The sequence below is a fragment of the Meles meles genome, chromosome 18 (genome assembly GCF_922984935.1).
Source record: "Meles meles chromosome 18, mMelMel3.1 paternal haplotype, whole genome shotgun sequence".
Lineage (NCBI taxonomy): Eukaryota > Metazoa > Chordata > Mammalia > Carnivora > Mustelidae > Meles > Meles meles.
In genome coordinates, this window is record NC_060083.1 from 44,710,254 (window position 1) to 44,736,088 (window position 25,835).

At 45.7% G+C, this 25,835-nt stretch overlaps 2 protein-coding genes and 1 pseudogene across 5 annotated transcripts; 2 read left to right on the forward strand and 1 right to left on the reverse strand.

Annotated features, from left to right (window-relative positions):
• The first annotated feature begins 57 nt into the window (after positions 1-57).
• On the forward strand, positions 58-8,363 carry CNTD1 (cyclin N-terminal domain containing 1). Its single transcript, XM_045983946.1, has 7 exons — positions 58-322; positions 3,177-3,252; positions 3,522-3,690; positions 4,828-4,990; positions 5,637-5,781; positions 6,414-6,510; positions 7,082-8,363. The coding sequence occupies exons 1-7, from the start codon at positions 154-156 to the stop codon at positions 7,250-7,252; spliced, it is 990 nt and encodes a 329-aa protein (XP_045839902.1). The 5' UTR covers positions 58-153; the 3' UTR covers positions 7,253-8,363.
• Positions 7,872-18,973, reverse strand: BECN1 (beclin 1). Of its 4 annotated transcripts, XM_045983940.1 has the most exons (13): positions 18,836-18,973; positions 18,436-18,564; positions 15,782-15,849; positions 14,645-14,703; positions 14,149-14,217; positions 13,908-13,998; positions 13,678-13,814; positions 13,328-13,522; positions 12,120-12,266; positions 10,578-10,727; positions 10,003-10,063; positions 9,416-9,558; positions 7,872-8,671 (listed from the first exon to the last, which is right to left on the reverse strand). In XM_045983940.1, the coding sequence occupies exons 2-13, from the start codon at positions 18,560-18,562 to the stop codon at positions 8,503-8,505; spliced, it is 1,416 nt and encodes a 471-aa protein (XP_045839896.1). In that variant the 5' UTR covers positions 18,563-18,564; positions 18,836-18,973; the 3' UTR covers positions 7,872-8,502. The 4 variants fall into 4 exon arrangements, with proteins under 4 accessions (XP_045839896.1, XP_045839897.1, XP_045839898.1 ...); XM_045983941.1 differs by lacking the exon at positions 14,149-14,217; XM_045983942.1 differs by lacking the exon at positions 9,416-9,558 and having other exon boundaries at positions 8,516-8,671.
• On the forward strand, positions 16,303-16,851 carry LOC123928889 (annotated as a pseudogene).
• Positions 18,974-25,835: the final 6,862 nt, after the last annotated feature.

Here is a 25,835-nt window from a genome sequence, read left to right on the forward strand (position 1 = left end):
GGAGGGCTCGAGGCCGCAGTGGGCATTGGGTTTTCCTCGCCCTTGAGGTGAAGACAAGCGCACGGAAGGCGAAAGATTCCGTCTGGAGTGAAGCTAAGGGGGTGGGTTTATGGATGCAGTGAGCCGCCCAGGTGTCCCCCGAGGCTTCTGAAGATGGACGGACCTGTGAGGTCCAGATCGGCCTCCGTCAGTGATTTCCAGTTCGGAGCTGTCGCCACAGAGACGATCGAAGACGCCCTGCTCCACCTGGCGCAGCAGAACGAGCAAGCCGTGCAGGAGGCTGCCGGCCGGATGGGCAGCTTCAGGGAGACCCGGATCGTGGGTGTGGACGCCGGGCTGGGGAACGAGTTTCATGGGAGACGGGGGCACCCGTCTTTGAGTCACCGACGTGGAGATACCGTGTTCATCCAAATAAGTGTTGCTAGTAACTACTAGATGCCAGGTCCGGGGGGTGTGGTAACGAACGAGGTCCGGCAGCACCCCACCCTTGACCTCAGCCCCCACAGCGTGCTTACCCACACCACTTGGGGGAGAGCGGGGTGGAACGGAGATCCAGATTAGAGCACATCTGCAGCTGACAACAAGGACGGTTAGATGATAACACGGGGATCGAAAGGAGTGAGAGGGCGAAGTGAGGGTAAGAAGAATTAAGGTAGACCTTGAGGAAGGATGACATTTTGGTTGGCGAAGGTGGAGGAGGGGAACAGCGTTTCTACCAAAAGGGTATGATAACCCAGAGTAAAGCCGTGGAAATGGAGAAACTTGGGGTGAGTGTGGAAGAAGAGTTGAAGTTAAGACCAGAAAAGTAGTTTGGGGATATTCCGTGTGGAATGTCAAGGGGAGGAGTTTATACATAGCTTAGGAGGGAAGCAAGAGGCATTGAAGTTTTTCAAAGATGGGAGTGATGTGACTTTGGCCTTTGCCCTAGAAAAAAGATTATGCTGGCTGTGATGTAAAGAATGGTTTGGAGTAGAGAGAGGCGGGAGGTGGTAGACCCGTGGAGTCTGTGTCAGTAGTTAGGCAACAGGGCAGACGGGATGACAAGGGAGGATGGATTAAAAACATTTCAGAGATAAAATCTGGATCTCTGCAATGGATGAATTTAAGAGGTGAGGAAGGCAAAGATGACTGTGCCAAAGGGTTGAGCCAAAGAGAATGGGAGTATAGTGGTGCTGTTAAGAGAAACACACACACCTTCATTCTTTAAAAAACAAAACAAAACAAAAAACCAGGAGGAAACGTGACCTTTGTTCGGGAAAGTAACAGATTTGGTTTTGGATCTACTGAGTTTCAAGTGCTTGTAGAACATCTAAAGTAGGGTTTCTGGTGAGCTGTTTAAAAAATAAGTCAGAAGAGAAGTCAGAACTGGAGATAAAGTTTTAGGAGTTATCTTCATAATGATTCTGTTGAAAACTGGCCGAGAATGAATCTGAGAGGGAGAAAAGAGAAGCAGGTCAAGGTCAAAATGTCCCCTAGGAGACATTTTGTGTTCAGGCAATTGGAGTAGGAAGAAGAGTCATGAAGGGAACTAAAAATATAGTTGGGGAGGAAGGAACAGAACCAAGACACCTTGGGAAGCCAAGAGTTTCCAGAAGGATGACAGTCAGCTGTTTCACATGCCTCAGGGATATGAACGATGGAATAAAGGTTGCAAAAGGGTGATGTTATTTAATAATTTGGACTTATTTGCTGGCCTTTGAGATCATTGTTGTAGCAAGTTGGGAAAAGTAGAAGCCAAACTGCAGAACAATAGGGAATTCACGGAAGCAGCAGGTTTAAGCCAGCCTTTCAAGAAGGTTAACAGTGATGGAAACTAGGGAGATAAAGAGCCCTAGCTTAAGAGGATAGAAGGGGAGGGTCTTTCAGTTAATAGATGTGTTTGTAAGCACAGGATGGGGAGCCAGTAGGGCGGGGAGGCATAACCGTTATGCATTGCACCTAACCCTACCTCAGTTTTCTTGGCAAGTTAAACTAGAAAATAGAAACAATCGCCCAGATAATTCAGACCCAAAACAAAACAAAACCAAACAACTGTATACTCACAAACAAAACAGAAAGGAAGCCTAAACTCTAGCAAATAAAAGGACTAATAACACACAATTATGTGTTCTAGGGTATTTTGCTTAACTGCTCAAACTAACTTCTCATTGGCCACTGCTAGCAGGGTTTTAGTTTCTGTAACAGTAAAGTTTTGTACGTATGTGTAACACGTCAAACAGACTTTTCAGCTTTGTGCTACCATGATTTCCATGTACCTAAGAAAGTCGAACTTTCTCTGAAGACACATGGTCATTCGACTATGTGTAATGTTTTACTGATTAGTGCTAAAGGTCCCAAGTTCTACAGGAGCTTCCTTTGTTAAGAAATAACATTTACCCTTGTTTCCACCCTCTTAATGATATTGCAAACTAAACAGAATTCTATCTGGGGCTGTTCTTTCAAAGAGAAACAGAGGCAGCCTAAGATCTTGCCAAGGCATCTTGCCCTTCCCATCCTCCCAGTGACTTTGCCCCCCCCTCCCCCAAAGTAGGCTATGTTCCCTGATCTAGGGGATATTTCTTCCAAACCAGCCCCTCCATAGTAACAAACTTGCTCCTGGGGAGAAGCTCACCCACCGCAGATTCACCCAACAAACTGGTGGTGGGGAGATGGTGTCCAGCTGTAAGGTGAATTGTGTTTGTAAAGCAGTGGGAGTTCTCTAGAGGGTGGTTACTAAACAAACACTGTTGTAAAGAATATTGAAGCTCCAGGAGGGCCTTTTCTGTTCCTGTCAACATTCCACTGAAAACAGAATATAGGGGCTAGGGTTTTTATCCATCCAAGAATCTCCCTTGAAGCTGGAGGTTCCCAGCATGGTGTAGAGGCCAACTCGGCCAGCTGGTATGTGTGTAGCTGGCCAAGCCTTTTATCAGCTGGGACCCACAGGAAGGCTCAAGGGTCACTGAGGGGGCTTGGGAAGCCCTTGTCTTTGGCGTTCGGTCAGTCTCCTTTTCGTGCCTCTGATCTGCTTGTTGGCAGGAAAGGGAACTCAGCTCAGCTTGGGTTGTTTGAGTCCCCTTTCTCACCCCCTGACCCTCTTCCCTTGGCTCCATCATGGCTTTTACACAATGCCAGGAGTTCACAGAATGGTTTTGGTTGCACCTTGTGAATTAGTCTCTTCTCTCTTGTTTCGGCAGAGTTTGTTTTTCTCCTTTCTGAACAATGGTGTCTGGAGAAATCCGTGAGCTACCAGGCTGTAGAAATCCTAGAAAGGTAAAGCCCTGGGCGTAGGCCTGTGTGAGTGGTACCTCTTAGAAGGACTAACGTACCCTTAAAAAAATCTTAAAAAGGAAAAAAAAAAAAAACAAAACTGTCGCCCTTCAGCATGAGACCTGCTTTGGCAAGCTCTACCGCTTGCAAATGTCCAGTTTCTCAGCCAGGGACTGAGACTGGAGACTGGAGATAGGGCAGAGCTTGCTGCACAAACTCCCTTTAGTTTGAGTGAGCGTGGACTGATTACTCTCCTCTTCCCTCCCTTCTAGGTTTATGGTTAAGCAGGCAGAGAATATGTACCGGCAAGCCACGGTCCAGCTGAGTGAGAAGAAGGAGCCTCAGAATTGGAAAGCTCTGAAAGAACAGCTTTCCAGCAAGTTTATCCTGCGTCTTGTGTCGTGTGTTCAACTGGCGAGCAAACTTTCCTTCCACTACAAAGTAAGGAGCGGGGGTCCCTCCTGGGCACCTGCGTAGTAGCAGAAACCAGCTCGTCCACAGGCGACTGTGAGAAACCTCCTCCTAAGCTAGGTGTTAGGACTCCTGTGGAAATTCCAGAGTGCAATTATGCTTCCTAAATAAGCACACTCACACACACACACACACACACACACACACACACACAGGTAGTTCTTTAATAGCCTGCGGTTCTGTTCCCAAAGCGTAATTGCTGGACAGATGCCATCATTTATGCAGGTCACCTTTCCTCCCCTTGGACTCAAGGACAGTTTACGTAAGGTGCCTGAATTGCCAACAGGCCTATCAGTGTTAAAGACAAACGGTTACATTTATAGGGGATAAAATGTTTCCATACCCTTACCCGATGCCTGTGTGGTAAAATATCATTCCTGCCACAAAGATTCACTGTCTTCTGTGGCCAGAGGCTGCACTCAGTGCCATGGGTACAAGTGAAAATATTGCGAGCGCCCTCAAGGAATTTATTATCCAATGGGAGAAGACACGCAGACAGATAATGTGGGAGCGCGCTCTGATGAGTGTAAATACAGACAGCTGTGCGTGTACCTCCTTGGCCTTGGAAAGTCAAGCAAGTGTATTTAAAGAAAATGAGGGGGGCACCTGGATGGCTCAGTGGGTTAAAGCCTCTGCCTTCGGCTCAGGTCATGATCCCAGGGTCCTGGGATTGAGCCCCACATTGGGCTCTCTGCTCAACGGGGAGCCTGCCTCTCTGCCTACTTGTGATCTCTGTCAAATAAAAAATAAATAAATCTTAAAAAAAAAAAAAAACTTCTTGAAGGGGGTAGGTAGGCGTGGGTAGGAGATGGGTGGATGCTAAGAAAGAGGGAGAGGCGTTCAGGAAAGCAGGGAGAGAGAAAAGGGAGGAGAGGGAGATCCAGACACAGGAAGCAGCACGTGTACCGGCTTGGAGAACTGGACGGTCTCAGGAACTGCGAGTAATCCTGTGTGACAGGCGTGGGACGTGAGGGGCCAATTGCCAAGAGAGACGGCGAGATGAAGGCATGGGCTGGACTGTGAAAACTTTGTATGCTACGCCAAGCTGCGTGACCTTTAGTCTGACACCCTTCTCTCTCTCTCAATGTTTTGTTTTTCTTTGCTCAGATCATCAGCAACGTTACAGTCCTGAATTTCCTCCAGGCTCTAGGGTATGTGCACAGTAAAGAAGAACTGCTGGAGTCAGAGCTTGATGTTTTGAAGTCCCTGAACTTCCAGATCAATCTGCCCACTCCCCTGGCATATGTGGAGATGCTTCTGGAGGTGTTAGGTATCTACTGTGTCGGGGCGTGTGGGTTGGCTCTTCATAGAAGACAATAAGCATGTGCCCAGGGCTTTGGAAGCAGTGGGCAGAACCCGCCAGTGGGAAATGGCAGGAAGCCTGGGATGATGGAATCCCGTGTTCCTTTGGTACATGTCAGGAATGGAGACTCAGGTCTCAGCGTCTGGCTGGTCTCACTGGGCACTCTCTTATTACAGGATCAACGAGGTGATTTTCTAGAGAGGGATGAGATAAGAGGGGAGCCAACAAATATATTCTAATTGTGTGTACACGGCAGATAGAGATTTCTCTATCTTCTCCTTTATCCTTTAAAATTGACCTCCAACTAGAAGCGCCTGGGTGGCTCAGTGGGTTAAAGCCTCTGCCTTCAGCTCGGGTCATGATCCCAGAGTCCTGGGATCAAGCCCTGCATTGGGCTCTCTGCTCAGTGGGGAGCCTGCTTCCCCCTCCCTCTCTATCTGCCTCTGCCCACTTGTGATCTGTCAAAAACAAAAAACAAAAAACTGACCTCCAACTAAAGAGGTTTCCTACAATAGAAAACATTAGCTCAAGAGCTTTGTGTCACATGTCAACGGTGATAGTGATCAGAGAGGACCCACTTACCACTCTTTGCCATGACCATACTCCCATCTAGGATACAATGGCTGCTTGGTCCCAGCCACACAGCTGCACGCAACCTGCCTGACCCTGCTCGACCTTGTCTATCTCCTGCATGAACCCATATATGAGAGCCTGCTGAGGGCTTCCATTGAAAACTCTGTACCCAGTCAGCTGCAAGGGTAAGCCAACCCCTTCGGGTAGGCCCCTTCCAGAAACAGTGTTTGAAGCACACCTTGAGAACATACCACGGGAATGGAATTTACCCAGTAAGGCATCCGGTCCACAGATAACCTGCGCAGGTCACTGGTTTTAATGAACTCCCAGTACGTTGCTTGGATGCAGATGACTGAGCCCCATCAGCAAAAACCCAAAAGGATTTTGCTTTTAAATTTAAATGACTGCAGGTAATTAACATACTTTGTTTCATAGTTCTTCCTTTACTGCTGTTTCGATTTGAGATTACTGGACTGCCTTTTAGTCGCTTAGGAAAAAAAGACAGTCACAGGGTTGCGACTTAGACAAAAGTGTTTGATTACTGTAAAGTCAGACTGGTAAAAAGGCTCACAGTTACATGTATTAGGGAGGCAGATGGGACAACAAAGGCCGATAAACCAGTCAGAAGGCTCAGGTTTTGATCCCAGGTGGGTTGGGGGAGGAGGCCAATTAGCCATCACTTGGGCATTTCCTTCCATATCTAAAGAAGTCCAAGATGAAAAACATAAACAACTCATAGTTGAAGTCCCATGGCCCTCGGATTTGGAAGGTCAAGTTCCATTCAAGCTCCAAAATTAATACGGTTTTAATCACGCAGGGAGAAGTTTGTGTCAGTGAAGGAAGACTTTATGCTGTTGGCGGTAGGAATCGTTGCGGCGAGTGCTTTCGTCCAGAACCACGAGTGCTGGAGCCAGGTGCGCACCACTGAGCAGGACTGGCGTGGTCAGAATTCACTCACAGAAAGCATTCTCCCGTCGGTTAGGGGAAAAGAGAAGAAAACTTATAAAAAATAAGTCAAGACCCAGCATGAGGATGAATAAGCAGGATTTGGGAGGCGGGAACACTAGGGCAGGCCTGAAAGCCCTCTCGTTTTCCCCTTATGGAACTGGAAGTGGAGGATGACATTCAGCTTGTTCCTCTCCCTTTCTGATGACAACCCACTATTATGCTCAGGTCGAGTAAGTACACGCTCCCCAGTAGCAGCTAATGTCTAGGCCCCAATGCCCTCTTCATATTTCATAGACCTTATCTCCAGCAGAATGAAATGTCTGGCAGAAACTTTCCAGGCTCACACTATCAGGGTAAAGGGATCCTAATGTGTCACCTGGCCATTGGCAAACACTGGGATCTGGATTTAATCTTCTTGCAAATGCAGAGAAACAAAAAAAATTTACATGTGGCTTGAGAAAACAGGCCAAGGGATGTGTCTGAGAGGTAAAACACGGTGAGGTTATTTAGTAATACGGAATCTGTCTCCTTCCGTAGGTTGTGGGGCATTTGCACAGCATCACAGGCATTGCCTTGGAAAGCATCGCTGAGGTCTCTTACGCAATCTTGAGTCACAGCGTGGGAGCCAACACTCCTGGACGACAGCAGCCTGCTCCTCGCCCCCTGGAGGCCAGAGCTCTGAGGGCCGCCGCGGCCTCCAACACATGAGGTGCGCTCAGCCCACCAAGTATAAACAGCCTTCCTCACCGCGCTCAGCCCTCCTTTGGTTTACTCTCCGACTCAGGAGACAGAAGTTCCGAATATCTTTTTGAACTATGTTTTGTATTCCAACTTCATGCTCCTTTTCCTGCACCAGAGAGAGAGTTAAAGTTGACAAGCATGTCCTTTTCGCAGTTATCAAGACTTGAAATGTCAAGGAGCTGGGAGGAGACAGAACATTAGTGAAGTTGGTTCATTTTTGTTTAACAAGATATTTATAGCTTTTCCTTAACTGTTCACTTCATTGAGAGAGGACACTAGACATGGAAATTAGTATTAACCAGGGGCTTGAAAACCGGGACTGTTTGGGTGACCTTGACTGATCATCAAGGAGGCAGCCTTTATTTCCCCTTCAAGTTAGCTTAACATCTCTGTTCTGTCACTGAGATGTACACAAATGGGGCTTCCTCTACAGCTGACTATCTCCACGAGTCTTTTTAAAAAATAACACTAATCCATCTCTCAACATGTTTTGACAGAATTTCCACAAACTGCACTTGGACTCAACACTCCCAGAATATAAAGTACTCTATCTTAGTCAACCAAAAAACCCAACAGTACACCTCTGGGCAGTTATCAGACTGCAGTTAAAACTTTTATTACAAATAATTAAATCTCTGCATAATGTCTCAGACAGTATCAAACACCATTTCATATTTCTAACAGAAAGCAGAGGAGGCAGTCAGCACGAGAACCGAGACAGGACAAGTGTTAAATCTCGAGCTTCTGATCACAGCACCTGGTGACCAAAGCTGATGTGTCACTCTCTCACATTATCCAACTGTGTGTCTCACACATCTCGTCTCAGTGCAGACAGAAGTTTCTAGTTCATATTTTAAGTGCAGGAAGTTGAGAGAGATAAAACCCAGTGAAAACACACAACTCCGTTAACAACAACAACAACAACAAAAGCAAATTTAAATTAGTTTTGAGGGTAAGGGGGCAAGGGAGCTATAGGGTTAAGAGTCAAAACTATGACAAAGGCTGGTAGCTGTACAAGGCATGTTGTAGCTCTGGAAACTGTCACATGATATCCTAAAATAAAGTGGCTTTTGTGGATTTTTTTCTTCTTTTTTGGTATTGTAAACATGTGCTGTTTAATAGTACCCGAATTTAATTTAAAATACTTTTTTCTCTTTGCAAACAAAACAAAATTTAAAGCCTTTAAGGCAAACTTATCTTCCTCAGAAAAAAAAAAGTCACTTGTTATAAAACTGTGAGGACACCCAAGCAAGCCCCCACTTGAGGTTCGTCAGCATGAACTTGAGAGCTTTTGTCCACTGTTCCTCAGAGTTAAACTGGGTTTTGATGGAATAGGAGCCGCCACTGCCTCCTGTGTCTTCAATCTTGCCTTTCTCCACATCCATCCTGCAGACGGACACAGCAGAGATCATCAGTAACGGAGATCGGAGTTAAGTCATTTCAGGCAAATGGGCAGGGACTTGGTCATGGGACCATTCACGTCATTTTATCTAGTAAAGAACTCTTGGCAAGGAATGGTAGTGTATTTTGGATAGGCTTGAAAGCCAAACATAAGAAGGCTGTCACAAGAGCCTCATTGTCATTGCGGAGTACAGGGACAGGACACACACCCAAACAAATGAGAAGCCTGCAGCAGAGGGTACGCGGGGGTTACAGTACTCCTGACTGTTTACCTAGGCATCCCTGAACTCACGGGGAGAGAAGGGAGGCAGAAGAAAAGAAATGCTTCGTTTTGGGGTGACAGAAGCAGCTCGGCCTTACTCTCTTGAACTAAGGTCTCCGTCTATCACTGGGCTCTTACGAAATTTGACCAAAGGAAGCATTCTTATTTACTTCCAAGGGCTTAAGGGGAAAAGCTTCCGGAAATTAGAGAACTGGTTTGACCTCTGTGCTAAGAAAATCCCCCCAAAGCCCCGAAGAGAATATTCTTTCTCCTCAGGGACCAAGTGGTCACATTCAGTCCTGCTCGGAAGGTTGAATCCGTCTTTGCCCATCAGTGGCATGTGACTCTGCAGCATTTTCTGCTTTCCCACCATTTACACACTATGTTTTGCTTCCATTCTTACTGTCCCTTCAATTCTGCTCAATTTGGTCCTACTCCATGTTCATTCCACATTAGGGGATACTGACCTGTAAGGAAGACAAAAACGTGTCTCGCCTTTCTCTACCTCTTCTTTGAACTGCTGCACACAGTCCAGGAAAGCCACCATGGCATGGTCAAACTTGTTGTCCCAGAAAAACCGCAACCCCCCAGAACAATATAATGGCAGCTCCTGCCCAGGAAGAGAGAGAACCAGCTAAGGGGGTGGCATTGAGACTGGCTACCAGCGACTGTTCCCAAGCCGAGCAACCCCTCGAGTGGTGTTCTGCCTGTACCCCACTGAACACAGTAAGCTTGGGCCAGTACGAGCCACCAAGAACTGCTTCACCATCACTGGAAATGAATTAAACCCTTGATCTCACGGTGATCCCTTTCCCACCACAGCATACATCTCCTCTGATCTGCCCTTAGCCCTTTTCAACAGATTGTAAGAACCTATTTTGTGTCTCTAGGCCCCAAAGGGCTAATCCTGACCTAGAAAAGACCCCGAACAAGACATGGGATCATGAGATACCTCTAAGAAAGAAACTAAGAAATGCTGTTATCAAAAGGAAACCATTCCCTCAGGAGGTACAAGGATTCTGCCTTCCACTGAGAATGGGGCTTCCCAGAATACCTTAGATTTGTCTGTCAGAGACTCCAGATACGAATGGTTTCCATAGGGAACGAGCCGATACCTAAAACGGAGATGCACATGGAGACGGATACAGGACTCCTGCTGAAGTGATTACTGGAATGTTAGAACCCAGTAATTTTCAGGCTTCATCCTCCCAAGGACAAATTTTATTATTCCCACCCCTCTCCCTCATCTCTCCATAGACTCCGTATTTAAAAGATGTTGTTTACTGAGCCAACTACATTTATTATATAATTGGCTGGGGGGCCTTTCATTGGAACATGTAGGTTTTGTTTAGGCTGAAAAAAACAAAAGCTGAAAACAGCTTGAGGAACCACCAAGGTTCTAGAGAAGCTGGGCTGGGGACCACAGCTCTGGTCATGCAGTTCAAGGACTGCTGGCTGAGTGGAGATAGCCCTATCATAAGGGGGACAATCAGAGGCAGAGTCTCCATAGACAGAAAATCCTCAGTGTGTTGGGAGCAAGGGCTCCTGCCCCAGCAGAGGACTCCCAGGCTGGAGATACAGATTACATCAAGGACATGCCACACCCCAAGAGAGGGGGGAATTTCTTACCTCTGAAATTTCAGACCCATCTTATTGGCCAGGGCGTGCAGCAGCAACACCGTCTGACCCCAGGCGGCATTGATCTCATTCCATTCCACGGGAACACTGGGCAGGCGACCCAGTCGGAAGTTATTGATGGTTCCAAACTGTCCACTGTGCCTGGAGGAAGGCGGGAGGGTGGGGGGAAACCCAGGGAGACCTTAACACTCAGCAATTTGAGGCTTCCGGCTCGCACCTAAACCCTTGCATAAATCTCTCTCCTCATCTCCCCATTCACATACCTCAGCTCTACTGGGCACTTTATTTATTTAAGTAAGTTCTGTGCCCAACACGGGGCTTGGACTCACGACCTCAGGATCAGGAGCCATGTGCTCTACCGACCGAGCCAGGCAGGAGCCCCTCTACCCGGCACTTTAAATACACGTCCAAACGTGAGGCGTCATCTTTCCGCCTGTGCTCAGATGCCAAAGTAGAAAGGGGGACGTCATTCCTGAATGCTCGCTCTCCGTTCCCTCCCCTCAAAAAACACCAAGCCCTCTTGACTGGACTTCCTAAATCTCTCCAATCTATCCACTTTTTCCCAAACTCAGTGCCGCTGCTCTATCTTTTCCCACTTAGAGGCCCACAGTCTTACCACTGGCACTGCCCTCCCCCAACCCGGCCAACACTTCCCATAGCGCAGGTAAAGCGACCCCTCCCACGTGCAAATATAGTTATGTCACTTCCCTGCCTAAAATGCTTCAGTGGTTTCCACTGCCCTTTGGATGAAGCCCAAATCCCTTCAAGAAGCCTACGAGCTCCTCGGAGAACTGGTCACTCTCCAGTTTCATATCCAGTCACTCTCCCCTTCACACTCAATCTCCAGTCACAATAAACTCCTTTCGGGTCTCCGAACTCACCACCCCCGTGTTCCTCTGTTTCTTTGCACATGATGTTCCTCCACCAAGAACAATCCCCCTCTGCAGGCTTCCCCTTCATGTCTCAGCTTAAACATCAACCTCCCCTGGGGCAAACTTTCCATATGGCCTTCCCAAATTGCACCCAGTGCCTTTATATGGCCCCAGAGCTCCCCCCGCCCCCGCCCCGGGGTTCACAGTCACCACGCCGCATCACAACAGGCTATCACACAGCCATCCCTTCCACGAGAGTCTAAGCAACCAGAAGGTAGAACGCACGCTGTGTGCTTTTGCTCTTTGGGTGCTTAACACGGTGCCCGCCACGTATGAGATGCCCAACAGATACTAGTTAAATGGACAAAACGTCAAATAAATACATCAAAGATCCTAGGGGGAGCACCTGGGCAGATGACAAGGTTTTCGTGGGACTGGGGGGCTCAGGTCTTTTCCTTTCCTTGGGGGAATGGACGTCACCAAGCTCTAGAGTTCCAACCCCAGAGGTGCCTATCCCATCACAGGAAACGAGAGGAGCCTGGATGGGGTGACCGTGTACAGTCCGACATGGTGGGAGGCGGGCACCCGGCCTGGCGGTCAGCAGCTAAGGTGCAGGTGTGCAGTGCTCCCCCGGCCCTCCTCACCCTCCAGCCCGCGTTACCAGATGTGGAAGGTCGCATTGAAGACATTGGTTTTCTTCAGCTTGTCCAGCTGCATCTGGGCATAGCGCATCTGGTTTTCCACGCTCTTCAGCTCATCGTCCAGCTCCAGCTGCTGTCGCTTGAATTCACTGTACTCCCGCTGGTACCTGTGAGCAGCAAGGGGGCCGCTGAAGGCTGCTGGTTCAGGAATAAAAGTTCTCTCTCCCCACATAACAGTTCAGTCTGGTGGTTATGGGGAGACCTAGTTACAGCATCCTTTCCACTTGGCACAGATCCCATTCAAAGGAACATACAGGCCCTAGTTGTTCGGCCTGCGAGGGACAGAAAGGTCTCAAATTCCAGCTGCCCACATGCAAAAGGTAGAGGAAAACAGGACTCTCCTAAAGCTGGGCCAAGCGCTTCTCATATTTCTGATCCTTTACAGAAGGGAGGTGGGGGGGTTCAGAGTGGCTTTTTCCTTGAAATGACCGTAACTGAACTACCAGAGCCTCACTTCTATGCACCTACCAGTCCTTTAGAGTCAGATACACCATTTCCAAGGGAACTTGCTCACGACTTTGAAAAAATTAATTTTTTCTCTGTCCATCACCTCCCCCACTTTAGTTAGTGTCGACACTGGCTCTCCTCCCCTGGACAGAGGGTTCTCTCAGGGCAGGATTACCAGTGATATTTTGCGGCTGGGAAAGAACGAATGTAGGCCACCATGCTCCTCTTTCCAGAGCAGGATGCCAGGTTGGGTGGCTGACTTACGGTTCCCTACACGATGGAAATGCAACTAGAACCCTCGTTTCTCCGCTACTTAACCGACACACTTTTTTCACTTACTTGGGCAGGCCCCCTCATACAGAACCCTCTCAACAGACCTCAAGAAACAGAACCTGAGGGGCGCCTGGGTGGCTCAGTGGGTTTGGCTCAGGTCATGATCTCAGGGTACTGGGATCGAGCCCCGCATCGGGCTCTCTGCTCAGCGGGGAAGCATGCTTCCTCCCCTCTCTCTCTCTCTCTACCTGCCTCTCTGCCTACTTGTGATCTCTGTCAAATGAATAAATAAAAAATAAAAAATAAAAAAAGAAAGAAACAGGGCTTGGAAACAGTATGTGGGATCTGGAGCAGACAAGCTGCCAAAGTACACAGACACGTTCAGTTAGAAGCCACTTGTCCTGGAGCCTCGAGGCCAGGAAGACGGAGGAAGAGGGTGACCACTCACTGAGCTTCCTCCTGGTCCAGTCTCTCAGCCTCAGCCTGGACCTTCTCGAGATTTTCCGCCACCATCTTGCGGTTCTTCTCCACCTCTTCCAGCTCCTGGATCAGCCTCTCCTCCTCCAAGGCCAGCTCCTTTAGCTCCATTTGTAGCTGTTCACTGTCGTCCTCGTTCATCTGCTCCAGGATCTCCAGACAGCGCCTGCCGAGCACACAGGCAGAATATACTCACCGCAGGGCGCCCGTTATGCTGTTTACCCGAGCACAGCTCCCGGGTCAGAGCCAGGCCGTCTCAGCACAGGGACAGCTCTCGCATCCAGACCTCAGGTTCCCGGTGCGGGCTCTAGAGGCACTCACTTGTAGTTCTGACACTCATTTTCGGTGACATTGAGCTGAGTGTCGAGCTGGTCTAAGAGAGTATCTGTGCATTCCTCGCATAGCGGGTGGTCCACATCAGTCTGGCCTGACATGATGTCAAAAAGGTCCCCAGTGACCTGGAAGGGTAGGGTGGGGGAGAGTCAGGGTAGGGCCTGGCACCTGCGACCTGTCTAGGAGCCAGGCCCACCGCTGTGACGCTGCCCACTTGCCTTCAGTCTTCGGCTGAGGTTCTCCATGGTGCCGCCGTCAGATGCCTCCCCAATCAGAGTGAAGCTGTTGGCACTTTCCGTAGACATCATCCTGCAGACAGCCCCCCGCCCACGGGCCACATGAGGGAGCAGAGAGGCCTCCTCCACCGACTGTTGTGTCAGTGGCAGGGACTCTCAAGCACCGGCTGAGGGGTCTCAAGGCGCATACGCACTCCTAGCCCGACTGACCTCCCAAGGGTACCTCTCTCCCAAGGGAAGGCCATGCTGGTCTTCCACAGGGGCACTCAGCTCGAAGGTTGGCCTGGATGGACTAAGGAGGGGAGAGGGGGCATCAAAAACTGACATGTGGGTGTGTGTCTACAGCAGAAAAGGAAGGAGAATCAGGAAAGACCATTTTTAAATCTTATACCCCTTGCCAGCAGCCTTCACATGCATCAACAACTAAGAACCTGAACGTCTAACAACACCTGCTACTCTAAAGCTTTTTAAGGGCCCATCTCTTTTATCGTCATTCACTCCCTCAGACTTTCCTCTGTCCCTTCCCACTGTGTGAATGGCTACGGGGAAAACCAATACTGGAAAGGGCTGGGCCAGGTATAAGAGAATACATCTTTTCTGGAAGAGCCAAAAGGCTAGGTGATTTATCTCCACCACCTGGCTCCAGGTCTCAATTCTGGGTTCCATTAAAATTCTACTGGCCTCTGGCAAGAAACAGGGGGCTGGGGAGTGGTAGGCACCTGGCTGGGGGGATGAATCTGCGAGAGACACCATCCTGGCGAGTTTCAAGAAATGGCTCCTGGGAAGGAAATAAGAGGGCATTAGCATTCTGGCAGCTTGGAAGTGGGAGTCCCAAACGGCCTCAGAACTATCTGGTTTTACCCTTGATTGATAACTGCCGGACTTGATAAAGCAGACACTTAAGAAATAGGTATTACCTAGCCCATCCTCAGATATGTGCACTAAGAGAGGACCCCGGTACAGACAAACCCCAAGTCCCATGTGACTTTTTGTGGGAAACATCTCCCAACTATGTTATACTCCATTGTAGTTGAATTTACATTTTCTCAACACTTCCCAGTTAGGGGTAGGGGAAGAATGCCCTGAAACACGGCCCAAGCAAAAAGCCGTATCAGACTGCAATGAAGCTTGCCATGGCATACAACAAAGTAGATAATTCATATGCTTTTGATACTTTGATACAATTTATATGTGATCAGATACTTAGACATCTACCTTTGACAAAGAAAATTATCACTGATGTTATCACAGTTTAAAAATGACATGTTTGGGGTGCTGGGGGGCTCAGTATAAGTGTCTGCCTTCAGCTCACGTCATGATCTCAGGGTCCCGGGACAGGGTCCCAAGTTGGACTCCCTGCTCAGCGGGAAGTCTGCTTCTCCCTCTCCCTCTGCGTTCCCCAACCCCCGCTCATGTGCACGCACTGTCTCTCAAATAAAATCTTTAAATAAACAGAAATGACATGTTCTCTAATACAGATGATCCTTTCTGGCTAGAGTAATCATATTCTAGTCCAAACTAAGCTACTTTTAAGAATGGAGAGGAGTGGATATTAATAATTGGCTAGGACAACAGATATAAACCAGGCATGCCTTGGGATGACCTGTGTGTCCAGGTCATCTCCCACCTATAATGGCTGGTCATTCCGCTTCAAAGAAAAAGCCTCTCCCCACATTTTAAAATTATGCCTCATTTGTCATCGTGTGACCTCAGGAGCACTTCTGGACTTCCCCAATGACCCACGGAGGCCTGATCATGTAGAACATCTCTTGTTAACCAGGAATCCCAAAAGTCTGGGGGCTCCTGAAGCACCAAGTACCCTGCAGAAACCCAGTTTGCATTCCAGTGTTTCATACCTCTCCTGGGTTAGCCTCTTCCTCTTGGGTCTCTCCTGGTTTCACCTGGGTGGTGGTAAGTAATGGAGCTAAGGACAAGGAAAAGATCAGAGTTAGGAAGAGTCTTAACAAAGCTGGAGTGTGTATGAAAGTATGGGAAAACAAGAAAAAAAAGCCTCATCACCACTCCCACCTCCGCCTTTTCCTTTAAGTACCATCTGCACATAGATAAATCAAATCTTTTGTCTTCCTCCCCATTAATCAGATTAAGGACCTTTTTTTTTTAGATTAAGGAATTTTTAAATTTTTCCCACTGTAATATCACAATTGTGTTTTTATTTATTTTTAAAGATTTTATTTATTTATTTGACAGAGTTCACAAGTAGGCAGAGAGGCAGGCAGAGAGAGGGGGAAGCAGGCTCCCTGATGAGCAGAAAGCCCGATGCGGGGGCTCGATCCCAGGACCCTGAGATCATGACCTGAGCCGAAGGCAGAGGCTTTAACTCACTGAGCCACCCAGGCGCCCCACCATTATGTTTTTAAAAAGACATCTTAGCGGAACTGCGATCTTCCAGTAATTCGCTAAAATGACCAACACAAAGGGAAAGAGGAGAGGTACCCGCTGTATGTTCTTTAGGTCTTTTAGAAAACATGAACTTGTTCCTTTGGCGACATACATGCGAATTTACAAGAAAGGTGATACAGCGGACACCAAGGGAATGGGCGCTGTTCAAAAAAGACTGCCCCACAAACGTCACCATGGCAAAACTGGACGAGTCTACAATGCTACTCAGCCTGCTGTTGGCATTGTTGTAAACAAACATGGGCAAGATTCTTGCCAAGAGAATTAATGTACGTGTTGAGCATATTACACACTCAAAGAGTCAAGATAGCTTCCTGAAGCCTGTGGCGGGAAATGATCAGAAAAAGAAGGAAGTCAAAGAGAAAGGTACTTGGGTTCAACTGAAGCGTCAGTCTGCCCCACCCAGAGAAGCACACGTTGTGAGAACCAATGGAAAGGAGCCCGAGCTGCTGGAACCCATTCCCTATGAATTCATGGCATGATAAATGTAAGGAAAATGAAAGACCTCGAGACTGTAAAAATGTTTCTCTTGAGCAGAAGTACAGTGTCCTTTCCTCTCCAAAAATATTTAAAACAAACCATGTGTCCTAAAAAATAAAAATAAAAAACAAAAAGACATCTTATGTTTCAAAAATACTTACCAAAACATTTACAGTATCTTTATGTTTGGGATTTCCTCCAAGATAATTAGGGGTGAGAGGGAACTAGATGGGGGTACAGATGAAACAGGATTTAAATACGCATTGATAATTGTCAGGGCGAGGTGATGGGTAGGTGAAGGTTCCTTTCATACTCTGAAGTTTTCCATAACAAAAATTAACATCTCCTTTTCTCCAGAATAACTTGGAAGGAACACGAGGGAACTCTCTGGGAAGATGAAACCTTTCTACATCCCAATGATCTGAGTTACATGAGTGTATCCGTTTTGTCAAAAATGCACAGCTAAGATTTAAAGGCATGACATTTTTGAAGATATAGAGAACACAAGAATGGCGAATGTGGCTTATCGTTGAAGCAGGGTGATGGATATGAGGGAGTTCACTATGCTATTCCCTTGACCAAATGATTGAAATTTTCTGTAGTGAAAGGTTAAAAATATATTAAAGAGTTAATTCCACTCAAAAAGAGAAATTGGGGGGCGCCTGGGTGGCTCAGTGGGTTAAAGCCTCTGCCTTCACCTCAGGTCATGATCTCAGGGTCCTGGGATCGAGCCCCACGTCAGGCTCTCTGCTCGGCGGGGGGCCTGCTTCTCTCTCTCTCTGCCTGCCTCTCTGCCTACTTGTGATCTCTCTCTGTCAAATAAATAAATAAAATCTTAAAAAAAAGAGAGAGAGAAATTGGTAGCAATGATAACAGCTAACACTTGAGTACTATTTGCTCAGCATATCCGTAAGTACTTATGTTCTTCATCATATCCGATCCTTACAATTACCCTGAGATCATTTTATGTTTTACAGATAAAGAAACCAAGAAACCTGGGCTTAAAAAGTAAAAGTAACTTGCAAAAAGCCATCCAGCTAGTAAATGACACTTAGGATTTAAATCCAAACAGGCTGACTCTGGACCCAAGAGCTTATTTAAACTACCTATTCAGTCTTTTCTTTGTTTTGTCTCTAACTTCATCTCACTTCTTGGGACTTTAAGACACTGTTCCTCCATTTACCTAATGTTGGCCACCGGATAAGTCACTTAACCTCTCTGAGCCTCAATTCCTCAACTGTAAAATGACGACTGTACTCCTCCATTTGGGGTTGTTGCAGGGATAAGGGATATAATGCATGTAAGGCACTTGCTATATGGTAAGTCCTCAACAAAAATTGTTTATTATTATATATACATATTCCTTTACTCTGAAACAGTAAGAGCAGAAAACTAAGGACCCTTCCTTAAAATAGGAAGCTCTCAGAAGCACACACTGTCAGAACTCCTTCATGTTCCTGATTAGAAAATGGGGAGACGGAGATGAAATGACTTTCCTAAGTTCACAGCAAGTTTGTGGCAGATTACAAAGACAGCCACCTTAAGGCCTACATCTCCAAAGCTACCCTTTTCCCACGACCTTGACCACCCTCTTTCCAAGGGTCTCCCTGACCTGTGAGCTCCTGGATGGTGACACGGTCCAGGATCTTGAAGCTCGTGTCCAGTTTCAGGGGCTGGCTGCAACGCTGGCACACGAAGCTCACTTGCATGGTGCTGCTGGAAGTTTTAGACCCCTCCATCCCTGCGGCGGTAGAGAGGAGGCGATGTTAGGTTGAATCAGCGCCCTTGAACTCTAGGTCCGGGGCTACCACCTGCCTTGCTGGTATAGTGAAGGGGGTAAATCCTCGCCCACGCCATTCCCTGTAGGAGCGGTCGGATATCAGGCGGACCCGTTTCCGGGAAAGCCCTGGCAAAGCCAGTTTACCAGCCCAGAGTCTGGGAGCGGCTTCGACAGCGGCCGTCAGAGTTCCCAGGCTCACTTCTAAAGCCCCGGTTCAATCCCCGAGCGTCACCTCGGGACCCGGAGCCCGCAACCCTGGTCCGGTCTACCGCGGGGGCACCGTGGCGTCAGGTCTCGCCGGGAGCGACACCTCCAGAGTGGCCATAGCACAGCCTTCTGATACTTCCCTGTCGGCCAGCGGAGGACTTCCGCCCGAACCGGACGTGACGTCGTGGCCGCCTTGCTGTGGCTTGGGTGGTCTGTCGGGCCGTACTTGCTTCCGGGCCCCGCCGCGCCACCTAGAGGCTGATCTGGGAAGCGCGGCAGGCGTCGGCGGGTGGGCAATTGAAGTGAGAAAGAGGCAAGGACCGAGTTGGAAAAGAAAGAGGAGCCTCACCCAATCTGTAATTCTGTGACTTTTCTTTAGATTTGTTACTTCTGAGCGGAACCACTTTAATTCTTCTTGAAGTATCAGTTTTAAAACTTTCTCCTTGGGGGAGCTGGGCTCTCTTTCGAATGCCCCTGAAAAAGTGGTAGACACACTTGGGAGGGGAAGGTGAGGAGGTAAATTTTATCCTGTTCTATTTTATATTTTAAAATTTTAGCTATTTATTAGGGAAAATAAAGCGTTTCAGATATCAAATATCCAGTTATTGAAATTATAAAACTAAAACATTTTGTCATGGTGCAGGAAGAGACCACAATCAATGGAACATAATACAGTTCATGAATAGATCAAGTTTACAGGGGTTTTAGTATATTGTAAAAGCTCGTATTTCAAATCAGTGGGGAAATGAGCTACTTAATAAGTGATGACTGGATCCAAACAGCCACGTAGAGAGCAGAGAGCTGAATCTCTACCTCCCTGTTTACGCCAAAAGAAGCTCCAAGTTGGTCACAAATTTAAGAATCAAAAACACAATGGTTCAAGGTACTAGATGAAAGCATTAGTGAATATTTTTTATAATCTTGGAGTGGAGAAGATCTAAGTATGATGAAAATCAAAAGCAAAGAGGAAAATATGGAATTCTACTCCTTAGAAATTAAAGCTTTCTGAATTCTCAATGACACTGTAAAAAAAATTTACAGAAGAAAAATGTAGAAAATAGTTGTGGCTCATAAGACAGGTGAATTTCCTCAATATAAAGAGCTCTATTCGATCAAAATACAGAACTTTATTCAAAAAAACCACCAAAGACCAGTAATGAAATGGGGAAAATATATTAAAAAGTGAGCTCGCAGAACAACAAATGATTAATAAAGAAATAGATGTTTCATTTCATTTGTAATTAAGTCAATGGAAGTTAAGTGGGGGCAGCATTGTTGATTTATGAGACTGGTAAAGGCTAAACCAGTTGATAACATCCAATGCTGATGAGCATTCATGAAACTCTAAAATGACATTGGCTGGGAATGTAAATTAGTATAATCTTTTCAGAGGTCAGTTTGGAAACATTTATCAAATTCTTAAATGTTCATATTCTTTGACTCATAAAATATCTTTCTAGGAATTTACCTAATAGATATACAAGTGCACAAATATATACGTCCAAGAATGTTCACTGCTCAATGTCCTTCAGCCATAGAGGATTGTTTAAATAAATTGTGGTATTATTCATTCAGCAGAATACTATGTAGCCATTAAAAAGAATAAAGTAAAATTGCTTTTTATTTGGTCTATTTATCCACTTTGATAATAGTCAGAAGAAGGGCAAAGGTGGCAATAGGGAGACTAGCTAAGTGGTTTCTCCATGAATTGAGCCAAGAGGTGTCAATCAAAATAAAAATTATAGGCAATATACATGGTATGATTTTATTTGTATAAAAGATAACATCACATGATATGACATGTGTTATGTGGACAATGGGACAGAGACTTTTTCTTCTACTTAAGGCAAGTTTGTACTGCTGGATTTTTTGTTTTAATAAGCCTACAATTCATTTACAACAAAATCAAACCTTTATAGGAAGATGATTTTTTTTAAAGAAGGTATTTATTTATTTAACAGAGATGGAGCAGGCGAGCACAGGAAGGGGGAGCGGCAGAGGGAGAAGAAGGCCCCCTGCAAGCAGACCCCCTGCTGAGCAGGGAGCTTGATTTGAGGCTTGATCTCAGGACCCTGGGATCATAACCTGAGCCGAAGGCAGTCACTTAACTGACTGAGCCACCCAGGTGCCCCTATAGGAAGATAATATAACAAATACAGGAAGTTAGGGGAATAGTGTCATAATGTTACCCTTAATCTCACCACACTGTAACTTTTATGGTTTCCATTCAGATGTGTTTCCCGCCCCCATGAATTTTAACAGTTGTATTTGTATTTATAATCTGTATGTAATTTTTGTATCCTGTTTTTAAAATTTAATATTACATATTATAATTATTTCTCATTTTGCTACACGATTTTTGTAATTGCCATTTTCATATGCTGCATTATGTTACATCAAATGAGTGGCTTTAATGTATTTCTTCTTTGCTGTAAATTTCCATTGTTTCCAGTTTGGGTGATTACAATAATGCTGCAACGAAAAGCTGACTGCTTCCTTGTGTTAGAGTCTCACAATTGGCATTACTGAATTAAAAAAGCATGGGTATTTCATGTCTATTGACTAACATTAGCAATTGCTTTAGAAAGCGGTTGCACATAATTATATTCTCCCCCCAGTAGCATATGAGAGAGTCTGTTTCACAATACCCTGGCCAGTATTAGATATCATATATCTGATGAATAAGGGCCCCCCCCAAAAAATGGCACTTCCCTGTTATTTTTACTGGCATCATTGGTTACTTGTATATATTGGCTTGCTGTAGTTTCTCTTTTGTAAATTTTGTTTGCATCTTTTGCTCATTTATCTGCTAGGTTCTTAATATTTTTCTTAATATTCTCCATCAATTTATGCAACTTCTATTTAATTAAGGTGTTTTCCAGATGTGCAAAAGTTTTACATTTTTATAAAGTCAAATCTGCTTTTTTTTCTTAAGATTTTATTTATTTATTTGAGAGAGAGAGAGAGTATGAGAGGAGAGAGGTCAGCGGGAGAAGCAGACTCCCTGCCAAGCAGGGAGCCCGATGCGGGACTCGATCCCAGGACTCGATTCCGGAACTCCAGGATCATGACCTGAACCGAAGGCATTCGCTTAACCAACTGAGCCACCCAGGCGCCCCAAATCTGCTTTTCTTCTTGGTAACTTATATTGTTTAGAAAGTGGTTTCCATGGGATAAATAAATATTAAAATGAAATTTAAAATTTTTTAAGGTTTTATTTATTTATTTGCGAGAGAGTGGGAGAGAGAGCACGAGCTCAGGAGAGCAGAGGGAGAGGGACAAGCAGATTCCCCACTGATCATGGAGCCTGAGATCATGACCAGAGCTGAAATCAAGAGTTGGACACTAGGACAAGAAGTGAAGAGGTGGAGATGCACCTGGGTAGCTCAGTTGGTCAAGCATCTGTCTTCTGTTCAGGTCATGATCCCAGGGTCCTGGCATCAACCCCCACATTGGGCTCCCTGCTCATCGGGCTCCCTGCTCCCACTCTTCCCTCACCCCTCTCCTCCCTGCTCGTGTTCTCTCTCTCTCTCTCTCTCTTTCAAAAATAAAATAAAATAAAATCTTCAAACAACAGCCACAACAAGTGAGGAGATGGAGAAAAGCATGCACATATAGGATGCATTATACAGGTAAAGCTAACAGGACCTGCTGATGAATTAGATGTGGCAAGAGGAAGGAAAGAGAGGAATCAAGGATGACAGTTCAATGTTGGTTTGAACAACTAAGTGGATAGTTGTCTGTTACTGAGATGGGAAAGGGCAGGAAAATAACAGGTGTATGGAAGAATCCAGAATCCCGGTTTGGCCACATTATGCTTCAGATGTCTATTCGTTACCCACGTAGGAATGTCAAGTAGACAATTGGAGCTCAGTGAAGATGTCAGAACTGGAGGTACAAATTTAGAACCATCTGCATTCAGATGGTATTTATAGCTATGAATATGGGTGATACCTCTTAGGGAGAAAGTGTAAGTGGAGAATAATAAAGGATGTAGGACTAAGCCCTGGAGCACGCCACCATTAGGAAGTAAGCGGTGGAGGAAGACCCAGCAAAGGGAATAGGTCACCAGTGAGGTTGGAGGAATGTTGGAAGAACAGCTTGCCATATGAGGGGTTAGGGGTGCCTGGGTGGCTAAGTCAGTTAAGTGTCCAACCCTTGATTTTGGCCTATGAGTTTTGGTCATGATGGTAGGGTTCTGAGATTGAGCCCCATGTCGGGTTCCAAGTTCAGTGGCGAGTCTGCTTGAGATTGTATCTCTCCCTCTCCCTCTGGCCCTTCCCCTGCTCACATACTCTCTAAATAAATAAATACAATCTTTAAAAAATTTTTTTAAAAAGTGGAGTGGTTAATGTGTACCACCCAGCAATGCAAGATGAAGAGAGTTAACTCCTAGTGCTATCAGTATGGCAACTGGTAACCTAACAAAAACTATCTCAGTGAGAACACGGGGTGGGAGAGCCTGATTGGAGTGGACTGGAATGAGTGGGAGATGAAGTAGAGTAAGAGACAATAATATCATTCAAGAAATCTTGGCATGGAGAAGAGCAGAGAAATGGAGTGATAGCTACAAAGGAATCTGGGTCCATTTTTCTCAAGATAGGAGAAATCTATCATGTTTGGAAATGATCCAACAGAGAGAGATAAATGTAATACAGGGGAAAAAATGGATAATCACAGGAGCAGAGACCTAGAGAAAGTGAAGCGTATGGGACCCAATGCACGAAGAGTTGGTTTTTGATGGGAACAGGGTCTTTCCTTTAATGAAAGAGGAGGAAAGACAGAAAGTACTTATGGGCTGGTAAACTTAGTGGGCAGAGGAAGTTCTCATTTGCTTCTGTCTTCTCAATGAAGAATCAGCCAAAATCATAAACTGGATGTGGTGGGGGAAGAATTGTCGAGGATTAAGGAAATGAGAAAGTACGACAGTCATTGGAGTGTATGAGAGTACACTTGTCAGGGACAAGTAATAGGTTCTCTGCAGTGTTGTGCACCCAGATGGACATGAATTTAAAGTGGTACCAGTCATCAGTATTCATGTTTGATTCACAAGCTCCAGAAATGAATAGAGTTTGGTAAATGTAGTGGCCCTCAACAACTGTTCACTGAATAAGTAAATAAATGAGTGGAGTATTATATAAAACGTTCGGACAGGGAAGGAGGAAGGAAAATAAAGAACGAATGTGTATCTGTCATCTTACAACCTACCTAAAGACAATACACAATTATTTGAAAACAAAGCCATATTTCAACAAACACAAATGTACAAAGTTTTCAACTAAAGTTATTAATTCTGAAAGAAATGCAGGGTAATCACATACTTAAGATAGGATGAAGTTAATTTGGGAAAGCATTCCTGAAGTTAACTTCCAGATCGGAGTTTACACTGATCTGTACACGAGGTACAAGTGTTAACAGAAAGCAGAGGTAAAATAGAGAAGACTAGTAGACATTAATAAGCAAGACGGGTAATATGGGCTATGTTACATATAGTCTTGAAGAAATGGAAACAGACCTGGAGTTTGGAAGCAGCAATAATAGTTTAAGGAGTAACCTCTTCATGCTAAGCACTAACAGGTAACTTAGATGATAATAACTGCTATTTATCTGGTCCCTGCCTTGTGTCCACACACTGTGTTAGTTTTTTTACATATTTATGATTTCTAATATTCACAAACAGTCCACGGAATTGCATATTATTTATTTATAATCAAAATTCCTTTTCACAGATGAGGGAATTGAGACCCAGCATTTCAGTCATTTCCCGAAAACATCACAGAAAGGAGCTGAGGGAGGATTTGAACCCAGGTCTCTGATTCCAAAGGCCATAGTCAATGGCACTTTATTTATTTATTTTAGAGATTTTATTTATTTGACAGGCAGAGATCACAAATAGGCAGAGAGGCAGGCAGAGAGAGAGAGAGAGGAAGGGAAGCAGGCTCCCTGCTGAGCAGAGAGGCCAATTCAGGGCTCGATCCCAGGACACTGGGATCATGACCTGAGCCAAAGGCAGGGGCCTTAACCCACTGAGCCACCCAGGTGCCCCAATGGCACTTTATTTAATTGTGTATTCCTGCCATTTCCCTTGTGCTTAGTGCAGAGGCCTTCCCAGGATAAATGCTGAGCAGCAAGAATGACTCCAAAATGTAGATCAGACAACCTGCCTTCCTACTTAATTCAAAGGGGCGCCTGGGTGGCTCAGTGGGTTGAGCCTCTGCCTTCAGCTCAGGTCGTGGTCTCAAGAACCTGGGATCCAGCCCCGCATCAGGCTCTCTGCTCAGCAGGGAGCCTGCTTCCCCCTCATCCCTGCCTGCCTCTCTGCCTACTTGTGATCTCTGTCAAATAAATAAATAAAATCTTTAAAATAAATAAATAAAATAGACCCATGGTGTTCTCTACCTCAGTCATTTCCTAACATTCATCAAATTTTGCAGTTATGTTGTCAGGCTATTTTCTGGTGTCTTTCGCCAGTATTAAGATCCAGGAGGCCAGAGAACTTGAGTCTTGTTTAACTTTTGACTTCCCTGAGATGTGCTTTTCTATTTTTTTTTTTTAAAGATTTTATTTGTTTATTTTGAAAGAGCAAGCACAAGCAGGGGGAAGAGGCAGAGGCAGAAAGAAGCAGACTCCCCGCTAAGCAAGGAGCCTGATGCAGGACTCAACCCCAGCACGCTGGGATCATGACCCCACCCGAAGGTAGAGGCTTAACCCACTGAGCCACCCAGGTGCCTGAGATGTTCTTTTCAATACAGGAGTCACTAGCCACATGTGGAACCTCTGAATCGAGATCTACAATAAGTGTAAAATCCTTACTTGATTTCAAAGACTTGGCTTGAGAAAAGAATGTGTAAGATCTTATCCATATTTTTATATTGATTACATATCGAAAAGATAATGTTTGGATAAACTGGGTTAAATTTATGATTAAAATTATTTTCACCTGTTTTGCCTTTTAACGTGACTACTCGATAATTTTTACTCACATAAGTGCCTCGCGTATTTCTAGTCTCTGGGACAATGCTGTT

What these genes read in the sequence shown, in the direction of transcription:
- CNTD1 (XM_045983946.1), top strand. Translation starts at nt 154, where the DNA reads ATGGACGGACCTGTGAGGTCCAGATCGGCCTCCGTCAGTGATTTCCAG. An exon ending in GCTGTAGAAATCCTAGAAAG is followed by an intron (nt 3,253 to 3,521) that starts GTAAAGCCCTGG and finishes CCTCCCTTCTAG; the next exon opens with GTTTATGGTTAAGCAGGCAG. An exon ending in ACCACGAGTGCTGGAGCCAG is followed by an intron (nt 6,511 to 7,081) that starts GTGCGCACCACT and finishes CTCCTTCCGTAG; the next exon opens with GTTGTGGGGCATTTGCACAG.
- BECN1 (XM_045983940.1), bottom strand. Translation starts at nt 18,562, where the DNA reads ATGGAGGGGTCTAAAACTTCCAGCAGCACCATGCAAGTGAGCTTCGTG. An exon ending in ATGGGTCTGAAATTTCAGAG is followed by an intron (nt 10,064 to 10,577) that starts GTAAGAAATTCC and finishes TCTCCGTTTTAG; the next exon opens with GTATCGGCTCGTTCCCTATG. An exon ending in CGTTTTTGTCTTCCTTACAG is followed by an intron (nt 8,672 to 9,415) that starts GTCAGTATCCCC and finishes GTCCGTCTGCAG; the next exon opens with GATGGATGTGGAGAAAGGCA.